Here is a 20429-nt window from a genome sequence, read left to right as displayed (position 1 = left end):
AGTGGACAAATCCTGCTGCTCCTTGACACCAGTGAGCAGTTTGAGTTCCCAGTTACTTGCCCTGTACTGGTCCTGCTGTTGGATTTTGGTGCATCTGTGACACTCTAATGTCAGAGTGGGAATGAGTTTTATCTCTTTCCTTCCATGTCATTCCCAGGCATCAGAAGAGGCCTCGCTGCGGGCTCTGGAGAGTCTGATGACAGAGTTTTTCCACAATTGCACAACAAACGAGAGGAAACGTGAGATAGGTGAGTTCCTGCCCCTTCCAAGGGCTGTCCTGGTGCTGGGGGCACTGGTTGTGTTCAACACAGCTGAACTGGCATCTTCCCCTCTCCTGCTTAGGTGGGAACTGGAAGGAAATATTTCCATAGTTGGGGTTCCAGGGAATCAGTGGCAGCTCCTGTGGATGATAAACCAGGGACTTTTCCTCTGTGCATTGTTGGGTTGTGTGTGCTGGGGAGCCTCTGTCTGACATGGAGCACAGACTTCAGCATTAGGAATGCAGAGCAAGGCTGTCCCAGTTCTTGTGGAATGACAAGCAGGAAAACCAGCAATTCCCTTTGGGTGGGCTGATTAAATATGTCCTGAAAGGCAGCAGAGATCCTGCCAGGTGCTCTGGGGGCACTGCTTGTAGTGGTTGTAAAGAGGCAGATTCCTTTTATTCCCAAACAGCCACAGGCATGCTCTGAGGGCTGGAACTCCTCTGGAGCCAGGCTGGGAGAGCTGGGGGTGCTCACCTGGAGAGGAGAAGGCTCCAGGGACACCTCAGAGCCCCTTCCAGGGCCTAAAGGGGCTCCAGGAGAGCTGGAGAGGGACTGGGGACAAGGGATGGAGGGACAGGACACAGGGAATGGCTTCCCACTGCCAGAGGGCAGGGATGGATGGGATATTGGGAAGGAATTGTTCCCTGGGAGGGTGGGGAGCCCTGGCACAGGGTGCCCAGAGCAGCTGTGGCTGCCCCTGGATCCCTGGCAGTGTCCAAGGCCAGGCTGGACAGGGCTTGGAGCACCTGGGACAGTGGGAGGTGTCCCTGCCCATGACAGGGGTGGAATGGGATGAACTTTAGGGTCCCTTCCTACCCAAACCATTCCAGGATTATTCTGTTTCTACCATCTTGTGCCAAAAGTGTGATCAGCATGGAGGACTTACCCAGAAATCCTGTAAAACAAACACAAGGTTTTTGTTGTGGTTTTTCTGATGATGATCTGCTGTGGAAAAGGCATCCCTCATTCTCCTGCTTGAATTGCAGGAAAGAAAACAATGAAGCATTAAGTTTGCTTAGTCTGTAAAGCAGCCTTTGTGGCTTTTCTCTTTGTCACATTGTCACCTCATGAGAGATGACCAAATCCTGTCCTGAGCGTTCTGGGGGGTTTGTGACACCCTGACCTTCCACCAAGGCAGCAGCTCTTGGAGTTGCATTCAAAGGAGGTGGGTTTAGAACATGGTGATCTGAAGTGCTCCTGCTCTCACAGTGACCTGAAATCCCAACATTTGGCTTCTACAGATAAAATAACAGTGTTCATAATAGAATTGCTCTGTGATTTGCTTTAATATTCACCTCTTATCTGCTGCAGTATTTATGTCAAAACTGATTCTAAAATGACACATCTGTTTTGTTTGCATTAAAACTTGTTGTTACATTGCTTTAAACACCGTGGAATGTGATTTTATTATATTTTTTTGCCCTCCTCCACATTGAGTCATTCCCTGAACACAGGGTCTCTTCCCTGCTCAGTTGCTGTGCTATCACTATACATTTAGAGCATTTGTTCACAACTAAAGAATTTTAATGGAATATTTTACATCAAAGTCAAATTAAAACTGAAATACATTTTAAAGTAATATTTTACTTTTATGTTTTTTTGCAGAGGAGCTTTTAAATAACTTTGCCCAGCAGATAGGAGCCTGGAGGTTCTGCCTGTACTTCCTGTCCAGCACAAGGAATGATTATGTGATGATGTACAGCCTGACAGTGTTTGAGGTGAGGGCTGAGCTCCTACCTGCTCAGTGCATTCTCTGCCTGCTGCAGTTTTATCTGGCAATCGATTTTTTTGGGGGAGATGTTTGTCTGAAATGGCATCCCTGGTAAGTACAGTGATAAAGGATGCTTTTATTGCTCTCTGCCAGAGAGGTTGCTTAATAGCAGGCACAGAGTGGGAGAATATGAATCTTTGTACACAAATTGAAGAATTCATTTCCTGGCATCTCTAAGCACAAATTACCTCCAGTTTCAGAGGCGGCTTGAGTTTGTGCACGATGCTTTTAAGGGTGTTATTGCTTTTATGCTGTTTTTATGATCAGAAATATGGGGGTGATTACCTGCTCCTGGCTCCTGCAGGCTCTGAGTGCTCAGAGGGAAGGCAAACTTGCTTTAGTTTTTCTGACGTTTTGTAGTTGTGGTTGGTGCTCTTGAGCTACATCCTGCAAACTTGTGCTGGTTGGAGTGGTGAGGTCTCTTAGCCACACTCTTCACCTACTTATAAAAGAACAAAATTTGGGTTAAAAGCCTTGATACTGATCTCTGTGTCTACTGGAATGAGCAAAAGTGTACTGTGCACATCTCTGTTGTGTCACTGATTTCTCGGTGAGCAGTGCAGTGTCTGTCCCTGAGGATGTCCTGGGATTTGGTTGATGTCACACCTCAGTCTGGGCCATTTGTGGCCTCTGTGTTCTGTTCTTGGCTGGGTGGGCACTCTGAGCTGTGCCCCTAAGTCAGAGGGGGTTATAGCCTTTGCACTGGGCCACTTTTTAGATAAAATGCATGTTCAGATAAAAGTTCTGCTCTTAAAGTTGTGTTGTTTTTACAAATCATCTGCATCATCATTGATTTCTTCTCTTAAATATTCATTTTACTAATTAAGGATTGCAGAGGGAATCTGGACCCCACCTGCAAATTGAATCTGATTTGCCTTCCCCTCAAAACGGGGTGATCATGGCCAGTGACATGGGAATTATTCCTGCTCAGGGGATGGTGTCCCACTGATTTTCCTGACAAGCAAAACAAGTGCAGGGCCAAGAGGTGGATTCAGTGATCCTTGGGATCATCCTGTGTGGATTTTACCAGCTCAGGATATTTCATTTGGAGGAATAGATATTTTATTTATTCAGGAGATTGATTACTGAGCCTCTGCTTCCCTGGAGAGGGGAAAAAGTAGCACTGAAAAACCTAATTGTGGCCAGAATAAAAATATCACTGTGCCAGTGCAGAGAGAGGGACAGGAGTCCCCAGCCCAGCTGGGAGATGAGGATCTCTCCATGGAGGAGCTTGAATTCCCAAAATTACCTGGTGCAGGGCATTAACTGATCCTCAGAGCCATGGTCTGTCCCAGTCTGCAGCTTCCCCAGCTATTCTTTAGTACTGGATCATTCCAAGGAGTGTGAGCACAAGGATCATTCCCAAAACTCTCCATGGATATGGATTTCCCAAATTGCTTAGGAAGTTAGCAGTGGATCTGGAATAAAACTCCTCCTGACCCCTTTCCAGATGAATTATTTTCACCTCCTGCTTTTTGCAAAAGAACATCTTCCCAAAAGCATTTATAGGGACAAAGCTGCTGCTGGCAGGTGGGAGGAGTAGGAGAGAGCACAGTGGGCATGAAAAGATGGATGTTAAAGCTAAAACATCTTCCAGTTTTATTGGAATTCTGGACTTGCATCAAGGAACCCTCAACTGGTGTTTCCAAGCAGTACTTGTGGATTTTCTCTGCTAGAAAACACCAAAACCAACTTCTTTCAGGAATTTCTGTATAAATATCCTTGTGTAGCTCTCCCCTGGACCTGGTGTCTCTGTGCAGAACATCCTGCTGTGGATTTTGACCACACATCATCTTCCAGTTTTGGATGTTTGAGGTTTCTTCCAACCCAGGCTATGATTGTGATCTCCAGCATTCTCTTTCTTCAGACTGAACCTTGCAGATGGGCACAGACATTGCCTCAGCCTTCTCTGTGGGTTATCCCAAGAGATTCAGCTCCTAATGCTCCAGAGCCCTAAATGGGATCAGGGCAGGGAAGCAATTTGCAACTCTGCTTTCTTTTGGGTTTTGTCTGACTTTAAGTGGACTAAAAGCTTTCTGTGCAAGTGGTGCCTTGTCACTGCCAGGCAGTGCCTTCTCCAGTGACCTTCCAGCTCAGCTTCAGGAGACCTGGGTGGCCTCAGAGGCAGGGAAAACCAAACCTCCCTGTTCTTCTTTTCCTGCTTCATCCGAGGCTCTGCTTCCCCCTTTAGAGGGGAAGCCCTCGGTGCTCAGGGTTAAAAGGTAGAGGAAATGGTTCTGTGCCTGCCACTAGAGTTCTACTTAACCCAAAACCAATTAAACCAGTAACTTCAGCTCCATTGTGGCATTGCCAGTCCTGGGCCATGAGATGCAGCAGCTCTGCCAGATGCTCTGTCCCTGTTTTCTGTTGTTCAGCCTTGAGAAGAGAAGGCTCTGAGGAGAGCTCAGAGTCCCTTCCAGTGCCTAAAGGGGCTCCAGGAGAGCTGGACAGGGACTGGGGACAAGGGATGGAGGGACAGGACACAGGGAATGGCTTCCCACTGCCAGAGGACAGGGATGGATGGGATATTGGGAAGGAATTGTTCCCTGGGAGGGTGGGGAGGTGCTGCCACAGGGTGCCCAGAGAAGCTGTGGCTGCCCCTGAATCCCTGGAAGTGTCCAAGGCTGGCTTGGAGAGGACTTGGAGCAAGGTGTGATAGTGGGAGGTGTCCCTGACCAGAGCAAGGGGTTGGAACAGGATGATTTTTAATGTCCCTTCCAACCCAAACCAGTCTGAGGTTCCAGATTCTCTGTGTCCAGGTTCTCTCAGTGTCAGGATTCTCACCTCAGCAAAGCATGTCCATGATGAGCTCATTTGGGATGTCCATTGCCTTTCCAGAACCTGATCAATAAGATGTGGCTGGGGGTCCCATCCCAGGACAAGATGGAGATCAGGAGCTGCCTGCCCAAGCTGCTGCTGGCTCACCACAAAACTCTGCCTTACTTCATCAGGAACAAGCTCTGCAAGGTCATCGTGGACATCGGCCGCCAAGACTGGCCCATGTTCTACCACGACTTCTTCACCAACATCCTGCAGGTGAGAATTCTGAGCAGGAATGAAGGCAGCTTTTCCCTTAGAAACATCATTGTCTTTCCTTGAGGAGGGATTTCTTTTGAGGAAGATTTAATATTAAATGTTGCTTTGTAAATTTCTTTTTGATTTTGTCGTAACCCTCAACTTTTTCCATGTTACATTTCTCTCCAGTGTTAAATGTACACTGTGCCACAAGTATTCACTTTGAATTTTAAATATCATGGGGTAGTTATTGAAAATACAAGGTGTATGGGTTGTTCTTTAAACAAAAAAAGAAGTCAGTAAATTATGGATGTGTCACTGATTCTCAAAAGGGCAGTTTTTTCAATGGGGGCTGTTGCAGATTTTTCACCCAACGGCCAAAGACACCCCAAAATCTCTGGTACCTCATCAAATAGGGTCACTAATGGGATGTTGTTGGGGCATTTAGGAGGGCTCCTGCAGGAAGGCTCAGCTGTGAATTGAGGATCCTGACTGAATCCATGTTATTGGCTGGAATGCTGGTTGCAGCTCAGCATCCTTACAGGGAATTCTGAGCTAGGTTGCTGCTGGAGCATCACCAGGCTGGTGTAAACCTCTTTTTGTTGGAGTATTTTGTCTCCAGTTCCCTTTAAATTGTTCCTAATTGGCTTAAAGAGGCTGAGTGTAAACTGAAGTGCTGCACAGGCTTTTTCTGCTGACATAATTACATGATTTGAATGCAGCAAAGCCCACGGCCAAGCCACAAGGCACTTATTTAAATCCAAGTCCTCGAGTGGCAGGAGTTTATTTGTTAAGGCAAATGGATCTGGTATTAATTGCAAAATTAAAAAAAAAAAACTATCTTGGCTGCAGAGCTCATCACTGGCTGGTGTAATTACTTTTCTGACTGGTCTGGAGAGGGACATGCTGCAGTTTTTGCCTCAGTTTTCAATTTGATAAGAAATACTTGGAGATAACTCATGTGGACTTTTGCCTCTCATTTCACCTGGATTTGAACTGAAAGGCAGCCTGAGCTCTTCTGGCCTTTCTAGAACTCTGGGGTTATCTTAAGGGATTGCAGAGCTCACTTGAGGAATCTATTTTTCCTTAAACCTCTCCTTGTGAGCTCAGCAGTGGAGGAAAATGTTTCCATAAATTAATTTATGTGGCAGACACATTCCTAAAATGTTCAGAGAAAGTGGAAGAAAAACAGTAATGCTGGATTCCAGGGCCTCAACAGAAGGAAGAGTGGAATGATTTGCTGTTAGAAGTGCAGATGAGCCCTGTCTCAGGACTTTTTCTGAGATCATTTGCAGCATGTTCTTTGTTCTTCAGCATCAAATTGTATCCCAGTAGTCTGAGTAGTTCTAAAACTTTTACTGAACCACTGGAGGGGGGTGGAGAAGAAAGGTAAATTGGGATATTGTATTGTCATTATGCAAAGCCAGTAATTCTACATGAAGTACTGCTTCCTTAGAGGTGTAAAATTTGTTTAGCCTGAGGTACCAATGCTTGGTATTGCTCAAATTCCCTGGGTTCATTGGAAAATATCCTGAGAGATGATTTTCAGTCCCTTCACAATTCACCAACAAGTTGGAGGTTTCATTGAGCCTTTGCCATCTGCTCCTGTTTCTGGGACTTCCTTTTCAAAAGCCAATATAAGAGCTTTTGGATGGGCTATTTTCCCCTCAAATATTTCAGCAAACTCTGTGTTTTCAGTAGTGTTAACTCAGCCTGGCTCTCCTTTGGAGGGTGAGGGGATCAGCAGCAAAGTCAGCCTGTATTACAGAATTATGGCTTCAAGGATTGCTTGTAGCAACTGGGATTGGCTTTGGACATTTTTTTTCCCCAGAGGGAGCAGAGCATAAATCACTTTGGATATGTCTGGGCAGCAGTGCTGTCCTTCAGCTGGGAACAAAACTATGTCCCACTTGAAGAAGTCTTTAATATCCCAGTGCCTGATGAAGGCACGAGTCAGCTTGTTGTCCAGCCCTGTTCCAGCATGGGGCAGAAGTTTCTCTTTTTGGGAGAAATAAAATTTCCAGTTTGAGATCCAGTGCAGGTGCAAGGGGAGGTCAGATCCCTCAGCCATGGCCTGGTGCCATCTGCTCCTGGCTGCAGCCTTTGGGCCGTGTGGGAAGGGAGGGAGGGATTTTTGGGGAAGCTGCTGGGCTGTGAGGTGTGAGCTGGTCCTGGGCAGGGCAGAGGATGCAGCAGACAGAAGGGACAGGCTGTTCCTGTGACCATGCTGGGACACACAATGTGTGCAGTGACATTATGAAACCCCGAGGATCCCTATGGGGCTCGAGCTGTTGCAACATCAGAGATTCACATCTGGGGAAACCGAACGTGTCTGTGCGAACTCCTCAGTGGGGAGGCTGTTGTAAACTGTGAGTAGTGTTGCTAATCCCTGTGTGTCAGTGAATGTTGTCATCACACTGCTCTCCTGTCCCCCTCAGCTGATCCAGTCTCCTGTGACCACTCCCCTGGGGCTGATCATGCTGAAAACCACGTCGGAGGAGCTGGCGTGTCCCCGCGAGGACCTGAGCGTGGCACGCAAGGAGGAGCTGCGCAAGCTGCTCCTGGACCAGGTGCAGACAGTGCTGGGGCTCCTCACAGGTACGAGCCACACCTGCCACCCTTGTGCCACTGGCAGCACTGTGTCCCCTCAGCACCCAGAGCTGCTGCTGGGCTGGCACTCCTGGGGTTCAGTGCAGCAAAATGGGGCTGGTGGGGTGGGAGCGCTCAGCTCTGCCCTGCAGCCTTTGGCTCAACTTAATGTGAACCAACTGGTGTGGAGCAGAGCAGCTGCTGAGCTGCCTCCAGGAAGAGGGATGGAGATTGGCTTCTCTTAGTGAGCCCAAATCCCTTATGGAGTGTTTCTGTCCCTCTCAAAGCACTCGAGGTGTGTTCTGCCAAAGGTCTCCTGCAGTCTGTGCTGTGTTTGTTGGATCAGTGGGGCCTTGGGAAGGCCTTTCTGAAATGTCTCTCTTTGGCCAGGTATTTTGGAGAGCATCTGGGATAAGCACAGTGCTACTGCTGCCACTCCACCACCATCCCCCACCTCAGGAGAAAGTGGTAAGGAAAAGCTACAGATGGATTTCCATGTACTTAAACCTGCAATATCAGGCAGAGATTCCTTCCTTTACTGTGTAACCTCTCCTAATAACCCTTTCCCAGGGCTTTTCACAGACCAACAAATTCCCCATTGGAAAGAAAAGCCCTACACGAAGAAACAAATTCCACTGTAGGGACACCTCCCTGCAAATTAAATTGTGTCCACAGAGCTGCTTGTTGTCCTCAGATGGCAGAAACCTCCCTGAAGTTTCAGTGCAAAATGCTCTAATGACAATGAGTTAAAATCATGGCATTGTTAAGGTTGGAAAATCCCAATAAAGTCATCAAGTCCAGCTGTTATTCCAGCCTTGCCAAGGCCACCACTGACCCAGCTGCCACATATGCAAGGCTTTGAAATCCTCTCAAGGATGGTGATCCCACCACTGCCCTGGGCAGCTGTGCCAGGTCCTGACTACCCTTCTATGAAAATTCTTTCCCAATATCCAACCTAAACCTCCCTGGCACAACCTAAGGCAGTTTCCCCTTGTCCTGTCCCCGTTCCCTGGGGGGCAGAGCCTGATCCCCCCAGCTGTCCCCTCCCCTGTCAGGGAGTTGTGCAGAGCCAGAAAGTTCCCCCTGAGCCTCCTTCTCTCCAGGCTGAGCCCCTTTCCCAGCTCCCTCAGCCTCTCCTGGTGCTCCAGCCCCTTCCCCAGCTCTGTTCCCTTCCCTGGACACACTCCAGCCTCTCTGTGTTGTGAGTAGCCCAGAACTGCACTGAGGACTGAGGTGTCTCAGCAGTGACAGCACAGGGGACAGTCCCTGCCCTGGTGCTGCTGCCACCCCAGTGCTGATCCAGGCCAGGTGCCACTGCCCTCTTGCCCACCTGGGCGCACTTTTCCCTGAGCAACTTTCCAGCCCCTTTTCCCCAAGCCTGTGGCCTTGCATGGGGTTGGCAATGTCCCCTGAATTCCAGCTGTTGGCACATCAATGCCAGTGGAGCAAAACTCAATCCTACCTGGGAAAAAGAAAAACAAGGCAGCCACGTCTTTGTGAAATGGAACAGGGTGCCCAGAGAAGCTGTGGCTGCTCCATCCCTGGAAGTGTCCAAGGCCAGGTTGGACAGTGGAGTAATCTGGGATAGTGGGAGGTGTCCCTGTCCGTGGCAGGGGGTGGAGCTGGATGGGCTCTAAGGTGCCTTCCCACCCAAACTGTACTGTGATTGTGAAAGTTTGTTTTCTGTCTATTCCTCTTAGACTTCTGTGTGACTGCTTAGCTGATGTTAACCCATTTACATCTCTGTTTCTTAGTTACCTCAGAAATGGAGAACACAGTTTTGTGTCCTTGTCCTTGGCACACATTTCCTTGTCCCTGGGACCTTGAACAGTTCCCTGAGAGCTGCAGATCATTTCCTTGTGGCCAGATTGCACCAGGCAGCTCCAGACTGCTACCTCTGATAAGCTGTTGGCAGTGTTTTGCTTAGTGCTAAACCTTTCACATTGAAGCTTGAGCAGCATTTTGAGTGCTCCTTTCCTGTAGAAGAGTTTAAAATGCTTCTATGTTTATATACAAACCACAAAATTTAATGGGAACAAGTATTCCTTTGGGTTGGCGGGGGGAGAGTGGATTTTGCTGTAGCTGGGAAGAGTTTGGACAGGAAATATTTACAGAAAAGATCAAAGCTTCTGGTGTCAATTGTCAAGGATGGTGCTGGGGGAGGGCACTGGTGGAACAAATTCTGGGCTGGCTGTCATGGAAGCCTGTTGGAGATGTCCTCAGTCCCCTGGGGCTTGTGCTGAGGCAGCTTTCATCCACCTGTGTGCTCACCTCGTGACTTGGGATCGTATTTCCCAAACTGCAAGTCAGCTGCCCTTCTGTGCTGGGCTTTTCTTTTCTCCCCTCTCAGGGAAAACAAACAAACTTTTCACACAGTGTTTTTTCAAGATAATTGCTAAGAGCCAGGACCACACCAGCAGTCCTTTAGAAGTTTCATTTTGCCTGTGCAAACTTGTTTGTGTGAAACTCTCAGTTTTATTTTTCTGTGCTGTGTCTTTGCTGTCTCCATGTTAAAATCAGTTGTGCTCCTACATCTTGAAGTCAGAGAATCACTAAGGTTGGAAAAGACTCTAAGATTGAGTCCAGCCATTAAGCAGCACTGCCAGAGCCACACAAAACCATGTCCCCAAGTGCCACATCCACATGGCTTTTGGGCACTTCCAGAGGTGATGGTTCAAAAGGAGCACCAGGTGCTTCCCTCTGATCCACTACTTACTCATTTTGTGTTCCCTGAGACTCAATTCTTGCAGGACTCAATTCCTGTGTACTGGAGACTCTTGAATGTTTTCATTGCTTAAGTGAGGCCACCACCCTTTACTCTTTCCATTCAGATGAGATTAAAGGTGTTCCAAGAGGCAAAACAAGCTCCTGAGTCCCCATAAATGTTTAATATCTTCCGTCAGAGTCCAAATCTCTTTAGGAACTTGAAAAACCTCTGCTTCCTATTTTTCATTTGCACAGGGAAGTGGAGTGAAATGGTTACTTGCAAGTCTTGCATAGGTTTTAAATAGTACTTGAAGACAACATTAAACTCATTTCTCATATCAGTTAAGCAAAGGAACTCTGATAATGTCCCAAGCTGGACAACATTTGAGTTATTGCCATGGTGTAGGATTTACTCAGCAACAGCCAACTCAGCCTCCAAATGTTGTCTTTGCATGATTTATAGCAAATTTCCTGATGAATCCCTTCCTCAGGAATATTCACTTACCTGTGGCAAACAAATGATGGCAGAAGGATTTGTGGCTGCACTCATGCTGCAGAACCAGTCACTGGGAGTTTTCTCTTTTGGCATGAATGCAGCTGATGCTGGAAATTTGTCACCTGTTTGCAAAGACTCTGAAAATCCCTGAACCTCAGAGCTTCAGTGATTGAACTGTGTGCAAAGCACTTGAACAAGCTGCTGTGAGTTACAGGAATGTAATTGAGACTTTCTGGTGTGGATGGATTAAAAGATGAGAATCTTTAATTCTCATTGATTTTTGTGGAGTTGGCTGAACTGAATGTTTAAAAGAGTAACAATTGGGGTTGGCAGGAACCTTAAAGCTCATCCAGTTCCATCCCTGCCATGGGCAGGGACACCTCCCACTGTCCCAGGCTGCTCCAAGCCCTGTCCAACGTGGGCTTGGACACTTCCAGGGATCCAGGGGCAGCCACAGCTTCTCTGGGCACCCTGTGCCAGGGCTCCCCACCCTCCCAGGGAACAATTCCTTCCCAATATCCCATCCATCCCTGCCCTCTGCCAGTGAGAAACCATTCCCTGTGTCCTGTCCCTCCATGCCTTGTCCCCAGTCCCTCTCCAGCTCTCCTGGAGCCCCTTTAGGCCCTGGCAGGGGCTCTGAGGTGTTCCTGGAGCCACCTTCAGATGAGCAGCCCCAGCTCTCCCAGCCTGGCTCCAGAGCAGAAGGGCTCCAGCCCTTGGAGAATCTCTGTGGCCTCCTCTGGGCTCTCTCCAGCAGCTCCAGGTCCTTCCTGTGCTGAGCCCCAGGGCTGGGGCAGTTCTGCAGGTGGGGTCTACCCTGAGGGGGCAGAGTCACCCCCTCCTGCTGCCCACACTGGGGCTCAGCCCAGCACAAGGGGGGTTCTGGGTGCTCATGGCTGAGGCAAGTCCAGCTGTCACTCCCCAACATCCCAAGTCCTTCCCCCAGAGCTGTTCTCAGTCTGTTCCCTGCCCAGCCTGGATTTGTGTTTGGGATTGCCCAGCCCTGGTGCACTTGGCCTTGTAGAGCTTCAGGGGGTCTGTAAATGCACAGTGTGAGCTGTGCAGCTGTGCATGTCCCTACAGGGGGTTCAGTGCTGAGACTGAAGGGCAGAATTGTCTTGCTCAGCCATAGCTATGTGATGCCTTCAGTTTCTAGAGTGCAGGAGAAAGAAGCTATGATAAGGCTTGGCAGGGAATTATGAATTTAGTGATGTAAGACATCAATCCTGGTGAAAAATGAAGACTTAGGAGGGATGTGTTCATCACTCAGGCTCTTGTGTACGTTGGAAGTAGCTCAGTAAATCATAGCTGTTATTTTGGCACTGCTGGTGTCAGGATGTTTCACTTCCATAAAAAATCACTCAGATTCTCTAAGAACTTCAGATTCTGTAGTACAGCATGTGCCACATTTTTAAAGGTGGAAAGGTTATTACAGATGAAGATTTGCTCAAGGAAGAGAAGTGTATTGCATAACCTGAGGAAGGTGAATAGTTTTGCAGCAGGTGGAAGCCTGGAGATTATGGGCAGCATCTGTGGGAAAAGCAGCCTGGCTGGTGCTGACCCTTGGATTCCAAAAGCTTTTGAGGGTTAAGGAAATCCCTGGGTTGTTGGTGGCTTGGGTAGAGGTGAGAGATGAAAAGTGAGTGCATGTGGTCCCCTCTTGTGAGTTCACCCTGGACTAGGCAGGATTTACTTTAGAGCTTCTCCACGTCATTCTACAGAGAATTGACAGCAGCAGCACTCAGGAATGATTCCCTGCTGTGCTGCTGTGTGGAGCTAAGGCTCACCTGTACCTTGAGTGGTGGCTGCAGTCCTGCTCTTTCAGTATCAGTAGGTGCAGAGGAGCAATGAAAGCTTTGTAGAAGGGCACTGAAGGTGGTGGAGGGGTTTGAGGGGCTTCCCTGTAAGTAACAACAGAAACAAAACCTGCTTCCTGTCAATGAAACAGAGCAGGAGCTGTGTTAGAAGCCTACTGACACAAAGAAAGTGAAAGCAGGATTTCTGTTCCTTGTTTGGGTAGAAAGCGAAACTAGGAGCTGACATACCCCAAACAAAGCGGCTTCACAGTGAAACTGTGGAACTCTGTCACGGGATATTGTAAATACAAACTTTATATTGCTTCAGTTGGGGGCTGGAGAAAGTCATGGAAAATAAATCCTGAGGCTGTGTCAAATATTTCAGACTCCACCTTTCTTGGGAAGCCTTTGTTGTGTGGTTGGGAGGCTGGGGGATGTGATCTCTGCCTGCCATGGCATTTGGTCCCTGGGAGGAGGTGCTGCCCTGAGTGAGCTTTTTGGTGTGACTGGGAACATCACCAGAAGTGTCACAGGCCAGCAGAAGGCTCTGCCACCTTCAGCATAACAGGGGTGTGCCAAGGTTACATCAAGGATGCTCAATCTTGTGGGGGGATAGAATTTTATAATAAATTCCTAAAATACACCCGGTGGCATTGTATTTCCTGAAATACCAGGAGAGCCCTGCCTGGTGAGGCCACAAGGGTTGTGTGAGGCTAATTCCTGAGTACAGAAATCACCAGTTCCTCTCAGACAAATAACCTGCTGAATCACAGGATGCTGTGAGTTGGAAGGGATCCACGAGGATGGTCAGAGTCCAGCTGGGCTGGGTAGCTGGGGCTTCGTGCCCTGCCTTGTTGGATCCCACAAACCTGGGGTTTTTGAGCTTTCTGTGCTCAGGCACTGACCCCCTGCAGAACACTGCTTTTGACCTGAGGCCTTGGAGAAGGCTTCTAAATTTGAGTGATGGAGTTAAAAATCATGGGTGTATAGTTAAATAGAAGTTTGTGCTTTCACATGGTGAAGGGTTTTAAATTTGAGGTTTTATAGTATAGTAATAGGCATGGGACAAGATGGAGGATTTTGGGTGGTGTCTCTTTGGGTGCTCATCTCCTTCATGGGTTTCAGGCAGTGGTTTCTGGTTGGTCAGTCAGTGTCACACTGAGGGTCACAGGAAGTTAGTTATTGGGTTAAAAGGATAAATAGTATAGGTGTGAATTCTCTATTGGACTGTTTAGCTTTAAGAGACCTTGTAGCAGCTGGATTCATCACTATTTTACTCACACCTGGCAGGTAGCTAGAAGTGCTGCTGAACTTTCTGTACTTTTGATAACATTTAATGAACAACCAAGCCCAAACACAAGAAAATCAGTTTCCTTCATGCATTTGTTAATCCTGGCTCTGAGTGAAGGCAGAAGGGACTGAGACAAAGCACTAATTAATGGTGCAAATCCTCACCACTGTTACACCACCTGACACCGCTCTCTCCCCCAGGTGACCTCTTGAGTAGCCTCTTGCAGAGCCCCAGCGCAGCCAAACTGCTGAACCAGCCCATCCCCATCCTGGACACAGACAGTGAATACATCTGCTCGCTGGCACTGGAGTGCCTGGCACACCTCTTCAGCTGGATCCCTTTATCCACCAGCATCACCCCGTCCCTGCTCACCACCATCTTCCACTTCGCACGCTTCGGCTGCGACACCCGCGCCCGCAAAATGTCCTCGGTGAACGGCAGCAGCCACAACTCGCTGCTGGGGCAGGAGCGGGGCCGCCTGGGCGTGCTGGCCATGGCCTGCATCAATGAACTCATGTCCAAGAACTGTGTGCCTATGGAGTTTGAGGAGTACCTGCTCCGCATGTTCCAGCAGACTTTCTACCTCCTGCAGAAGATCACCAAGGAGAACAACGCGCACACGGTGAAGAGCCGGCTCGAGGAGCTGGATGAGAGGTAGGAGCGGCTCAGCTGCTGTGCCAGGGTTTCCTCTGAAGGACTGTGGGATTTGTTTTGGGGTCATGCATGGTGTGTCTGGTGGCCTTTTTTTCAGAGGACTGAGCCAGGGCAGCCGGGCAGAGAGATGGGTGTGCCCAGGTAAGGGTTTGGTGCTGGTCCAGGTTTGTGTTCTTGCTGTTCCTTCCTTCCCCTGCCCCGTTTGTTGCTGTTTGACTGCAGGTCTGAGGTGGCACCAGAGCTGAACCTGCTGTCACAGAACACAGAAGGGGCTCAGTGAGGTAAAGGCACTGCAGTGTCCCTTCCGGTCAGAATCTGCCACTCTGCCCCAGGCACACAGAGTGGAGACACATCCTGAGAGTCCTGACTTGGGAGAAAACAGCAGAAGCTTCCCACCCATCACTGAGCCATGGCCATTTCTGATTATTTTTTATTTTCATTTTTTAAATTTATTTGTAAACAGCACCAAGCACAGCTTGGGGAGCTCTGTTCAGTGGTGAATGGCTCCACTTCCAAGGATCTCCACAAGCTTGGCTGGAGGCAGCAGCAGCACCTTGGGAAGCTGTGTATTCTCATTTTCCAGGGTGTTACTGCCACCTTTTGTTCCCTGGGCCAGCTCCACTCTCTTATGTCAGATATTCCTACTTGCAGGGAACAGAGTGATACTCCTCTTGCTGTTTTGTTGAGTGGCTAAGCCTGGGTGTTGGCAGGGTGGTGACTGGGTGCTGCCTCTTGTCACAGGGCTGCTGACAGTGGCAGAGAGGTTGTAACTGTGTGAAAGTGCTGAGTGTCTTACTATGGGTACACAAGGATGGAAATAAATTTCCACTCAGGAGAAAAAAAACATTTAGGAAAAAAGCTCTAGGTCCATTTGGAGAGAGTACTTGCAGGTTTCTGCTGCAGAATTCTCCTTTTCCTTATCTTTTGATAAAGGTGTAACTTTGGGGTGGCAAATCCAGACTCACAGGGAATTCTGCTGCTCGTTTTTTGCTAGCTCTGACTTCTAGAAATGAGACATGTGGGAGGTGCCACCTCTGCCTGCAAGGCACAGAGAGCCAGGAGTTCCCCTCTGGATTTCAGAAAAGCTCTCCTGGTAACCCACAATCCCCTGTGTAACTGTTCTTTCTTTTATGGACAATATCAAGCAGCCTTTGGGCCAGCCTTCAGTGGAGGCTCTGGAGCTGTGCTGGCCTGGGCAGAGGTGGAGTTGCCATTCCATGACACTCCTCAGACCTGTTATCCACGGGGACTGTTGGTATCTGGAGTTGGGAGTCCCCCTTTATTCATTGCTGGGGTCTGAAATAGGGATGGAACCAAGATGTTCTGGAGACTGGAGAAGTCCAGCTGGCTTCTAGGGGAGTGGAGCTTTCTTTTCTCCTTGTCTTCTCTGTGGAAAAGGCCATGAGGATTTTCCTTTTGTCACTTAAGGGCACAGCTGTACTTTTTGTGTCCAAAACTAAAGGACTTGGTGCATGGAAGTGTCATCCTGGCTTGGGCTAACAAAATCCTGAGCAAAAGGGGCACTGGGTGTGCTCAGAACCTGCAGGCCCTGAAGTCTTCCTTACCTTCCTCTTGTGCTGCTGGTTATTTTTGGTCTGTTAAAAATCAGTCTAAACACTTTGGAACTGCCAGAGTAGTCCAGGAAAGAGTAAGTTCAAATTGCTTTTTGCTTCATTTGTGTCTGGCTTTGAAGATGCCAAAATATGGGAAGTGGCTGGTGAGGATCCAGGCAGTGGCTCAGTGGTTTGAGAAGGGGGCTGGGGGCCAAAGAAGAATTTCACTGTCTTAGGTCAAAGCTTGTTTAGAAAACAAAAATTAAAAGGATGGAGATGTTTGAGTCTGGACTTTTTTTTATTTTTTTCCCCTGGCTTTGATTTTTAAGTGTTTGATCTGTGCTCAGGTGTGCTCAGTGATCTCCTGTCAAGTAGGCAGTGCCAAATAAAGAAGGAACTTCATCTTTTTTGCATATTCAAAGCAGTGTGTGGTTTTGAAGGCTCACAACAGCCCCCAGTGCTGCAGCTCTGTCAGCTGGCAGTGCTGCTGGTCGTGAGGGAGTTCTTGTTAGAAAGAGGGGGATTCCCAAAAAAAAAAAACCCAAATCCCCAGAGTTTGCAGCAGTGCAGAGCAGGCAGTAGAGTAAAAACCAGGCTGCTCATGCCTGTCTGAAACTCTTTATTCAAAATACAAACTTTGAGAAGTTTGGTGCATTTCAGAGCTCTGGGCATGAGGGAAGGCTGGAATTGCCTGTGTGTGATGTGTGTGGTGCTGCCAACCCTCCTGTGGCTGATGGAGTGTTTAACTCTTACTGCACAGATGGATCAGGAGAGGATTGATGAGCACACCCTCGTGCTGTGCCGGGTGTGTTTGTGTTCCCCACTAAATCTCACCTCACTGGGGGCTTTGCCATTTTCCCCCAAGAACTCTCCCTGCTGCACTGAGGTTGTGCTCTTGCTCTTGTCCCTGAAGATTTGCTAGCAGACTCCTTCTGGGAAATACACTTTGTACATTCCCTGAGGAACCCCATGCTTTGCAGGAAGATTTCTCTTTCATTTCCCAATCAGTCTCAAGCCTGGGCTCAGCTCAAAATGGAGCTAATCTCCACTGCAGGAGGAATTTTCCTCTCCAGCTCTCTGCTCCCTGGCTCTCCCACCCCCTCCTGTAAATGTAACCCCTCTGTTGCTGATTCCTGCAATCACTTCTTGCTTCCAGCTGAATTCCTCAGGGGTACAGTTCATTTCACTAATCCTGTCTCCATCAGTACAATGACCTTTGCTATCAAATTATTTCTCCAGGGTGGAGGGGGTTGTGTTCATTTGCAAACCTGGTTGAACTTGATATTTATCTGAATATTAAAGTAGCTTTTGACTAGATTGTCTTTTCTGCTGTTTCAGGTGTTAATGGAGTGAAGGGTTGCCCATCCTGTAGGTAATCATTGCAGGGCTTTATATTTTAATTGTTCTACTGATGCTTAATTGTAACTTCGCTTTGAATGAGAAGATTTTGAGTGGCTTCTATCACTATTTCAATGAAATTGCTTTCCGTTGGGGCACCTTTCCTGTTTTTCCTCAGTGCTTTCTGCTTTCCCTTGTAGCTACATTGAGAAGTTCACAGATTTCCTTCGTCTCTTTGTGAGCGTCCACCTCCGGAGGATCGAGTCCTACTCCCAGTTCCCTGTGGTTGAATTCCTGGCCCTGTTGTTCAAATACACTTTTCATCAGGTACAGCCCCACTGCCTCGTTTTTCCCAATCTGTTCTGTTGTTCTTGTTTGCCCCAGTCAACCCAAAAAAAGAGCATTTAACTGGGTCTTACTGACACTTCCCACTGGTGTTGGGGTCTTGGAAATGGCTTCAGGTGCTCTTGGATTTAGCTGGAGCCAGAGGTCACTGGTGGTTACCCTACAACAACAACTTACCTGATGTTTAACTTTGCTGCTGCTTTAATTGTTTTATTCTGGTCCTTGGAATGGACAGTGTGTGGAAAAGTCTCTTAGACTTGCTTGCTTTGTGTTTGGGGATGCTGTTCTTTGTCCTCAATCTGTGGCTCTCTTGTAGCTTTTCATTTTTGTATGAAAAACCCCCAAGCCCTGTGGCTTTAGGTTGGTTTTACCTTGCTGTAGAAGCTGTCAGTACAACTCAGCCCCAGCAACATAGGAATAACAACAAGGAATCAGCTTTATAATGCCACAGAATCATGGAATGGTTTGGGCTGGATGGAAACTTGAAGATCATTTCATTCCATCTCCCTGCCATGGGCAGGGACACCTCACTGTCCCAGGCTGCTCCAAGCCCTGTCCAGCCTGGCCTTGGACACTGCCAGGGATCCAGGGGCAGCCACAGCTTCTCTGGGCACCCTGTGCCAGGGCTCCCCACCCTCCCAGGGAACAATTCCTTCCCAATATCCCATCCATCCCTGCCCTCTGGCACTGGGAAGCCATTCTCTGTGTCCTGTCCCTCCATCCCTTGTCCCCAATCCCTCTCCAGCTCTCCTGGAGCCCCTTTAGGCCCAGGAATGCTGAAAGCTGGTGTAGCAAGCCATGAGATGAGTTCATGCTGAGACCAACCTTGTAAGTCCTGGGTTCCTGCCCTAGCACAAAAGCTCTTGCTCATCTTTTGACAGCTCAGAATCTCTCCAGTGACATCCTAGAATTGTTTCAGTAAAGCAAGAAGCTCTTCCCATGGATTGAAGTGGATGTTACCTCCTGTTTTCATTGTGTGAAATCCATCTTGCCCTAGTTTGTGGTACTCATTGGGAATTTTGGTGTCTTTCAGCCTACACATGAAGGTTACTTTTCTTGCTTGGACATCTGGACACTCTTCTTGGACTATCTGACCAGCAAAATCAAAAGTCGCCTGGCAGACAAAGAAGCAGTGCTCAACAGGTGAGGGCTGGGGTGGGACAGCCTGGAATCATGGAATGGATTGGGGTGGAGGAACCTTAAAACTCAGCTCATCCCACCCCAGCCCATTCCCTGCCATGGGCAGGGACATCTTCCACTAGCCCAGGGTGCTCAAGCCCCGTGCAGCCTGGCCTTGGACACAGCCACAGCTGCTCTGTGCACCCTGTGCCAGGGCCTCCCCACCCTCACAAAGAAGAATTTTTTCCTACAGCAGCAAAGAGACTTTGTGGTCACCATGGAAGAGCTGTGAGAAATAAGCTACTGCTTACAGCAGCTTCATGTGTGCTTGAGTCCTTTCTTTTTCTAAAATCATCAAGTATAAAAAGCATAAACCTCAGTGTTTCACACTGATTCACAAGAACTCAGGCTGAGCAGGTTTGGGTAGACAAACTGTCACTTACATATGTTGTGTGTGAACCTTGCAGGCAGAGGAAGGAAGCTTTGTAGTCTAAAATAGAACTGAAGCACATTTTAGCACAAATTAAAGGAGGAAACTACAACACAAGTTGCTTACTTAGTGTTCACACAGCTCATACAACTAATTAATAAATTAGGAAACAAATTTTATTTAATTAGGATTTTTTATTTCCTCTTTAATTAGAGGATGTGATTCTGAGAAATACAGATGAGACTGGCAGTCAGAAGTTGCACTTGGTTACTGCCATGTGTATTAGTTACAACAGTGGTTGGCAGCTCTTCCTTGGCAGATGCTGACCCTGAAGGGGCTGGTTTTGTTTGAGAAGAGTCTCTTTGCTGCCACTTTGAAAGTCTGGTGAATATCCTGGTGAGTTGTTTGGGTTTCTGAGGTTTAAAAGCACCACAGTTTGTGCATTGTCTAGTTCTGCTATGTGCAGACAAAAGATTCTTTCCCTTAAGCACCCTGAATAGCAGCAGTTGGTTTTTAAAAGCCAGCCTGGCATCATAACCACAAGGAAAAATGGAACTGCTGTAGAGCAGACAGCTCTTCCTTTCAGCATGGGAACTGTGGGGTTTGCATTTCTCAAGAAGTAGATTTTTGGGTTGGAACTTCATGATTTCCTCCCGTGCCTGCCTAATGTGCGTGTGGTCCTGGTGTCACTCAGCTTGTGATGGAGGAAATTGCAACAAAAAGCTGTCTGTAGGTCTGTCAGACTACAAAATGATTAATGAAGCTTGTGAGTGGTTGGGGCTGTGCTGTTTGTCCGAGCTGCCTGTCCTCAGTGGCAGCTGTGACATCTCCAGGTCCCTGCACACCCTGAGCCGTGGGAACTCTGAGCTGGGCAGTCTGGGGGTGGTTACACCACAGGGGCACAGAGGACATTTCCTGTTCTGTGGTTCAGAAACTTTGCATTTTGTACACAGTGCCACTTTTACCACTGGAGAAGTTGCCAAATCCAAGGTTACACCACCTTGCCCAGAGCTTGCAGCTGCCTGGCTGGTGTCACAGCTGACTGTCACATCTGACACTTGGC

The 20429-nt window shown here is 48.2% G+C and overlaps 1 protein-coding gene across 3 annotated transcripts in view; it reads left to right on the top strand.

The window, feature by feature from the left end:
* Positions 1 to 20429, top strand: part of XPO6 (exportin 6) — a 57432-nt gene that overhangs the window by 15213 nt on the left and 21790 nt on the right. For all 3 annotated transcript variants that reach the window (XM_033073971.1, XM_033073970.1, XM_033073972.1), the window contains exons 2-9: positions 158 to 248; positions 1869 to 1981; positions 4873 to 5070; positions 7488 to 7647; positions 8029 to 8106; positions 14128 to 14581; positions 17673 to 17799; positions 18851 to 18960. In XM_033073971.1, the coding sequence (XP_032929862.1) occupies positions 158 to 248; positions 1869 to 1981; positions 4873 to 5070; positions 7488 to 7647; positions 8029 to 8106; positions 14128 to 14581; positions 17673 to 17799; positions 18851 to 18960 (1331 nt within the window). The remainder of the gene's footprint in view (positions 1 to 157; positions 249 to 1868; positions 1982 to 4872; positions 5071 to 7487; positions 7648 to 8028; positions 8107 to 14127; positions 14582 to 17672; positions 17800 to 18850; positions 18961 to 20429) is intronic.

This window comes from Catharus ustulatus, chromosome 16 (genome assembly GCF_009819885.2).
Source record: "Catharus ustulatus isolate bCatUst1 chromosome 16, bCatUst1.pri.v2, whole genome shotgun sequence".
Classification (NCBI taxonomy): Eukaryota; Metazoa; Chordata; class Aves; order Passeriformes; family Turdidae; genus Catharus; species Catharus ustulatus.
Note: the sequence above shows the minus strand (reverse complement) of the source record. Positions and strands in the feature narration are given on the sequence as shown.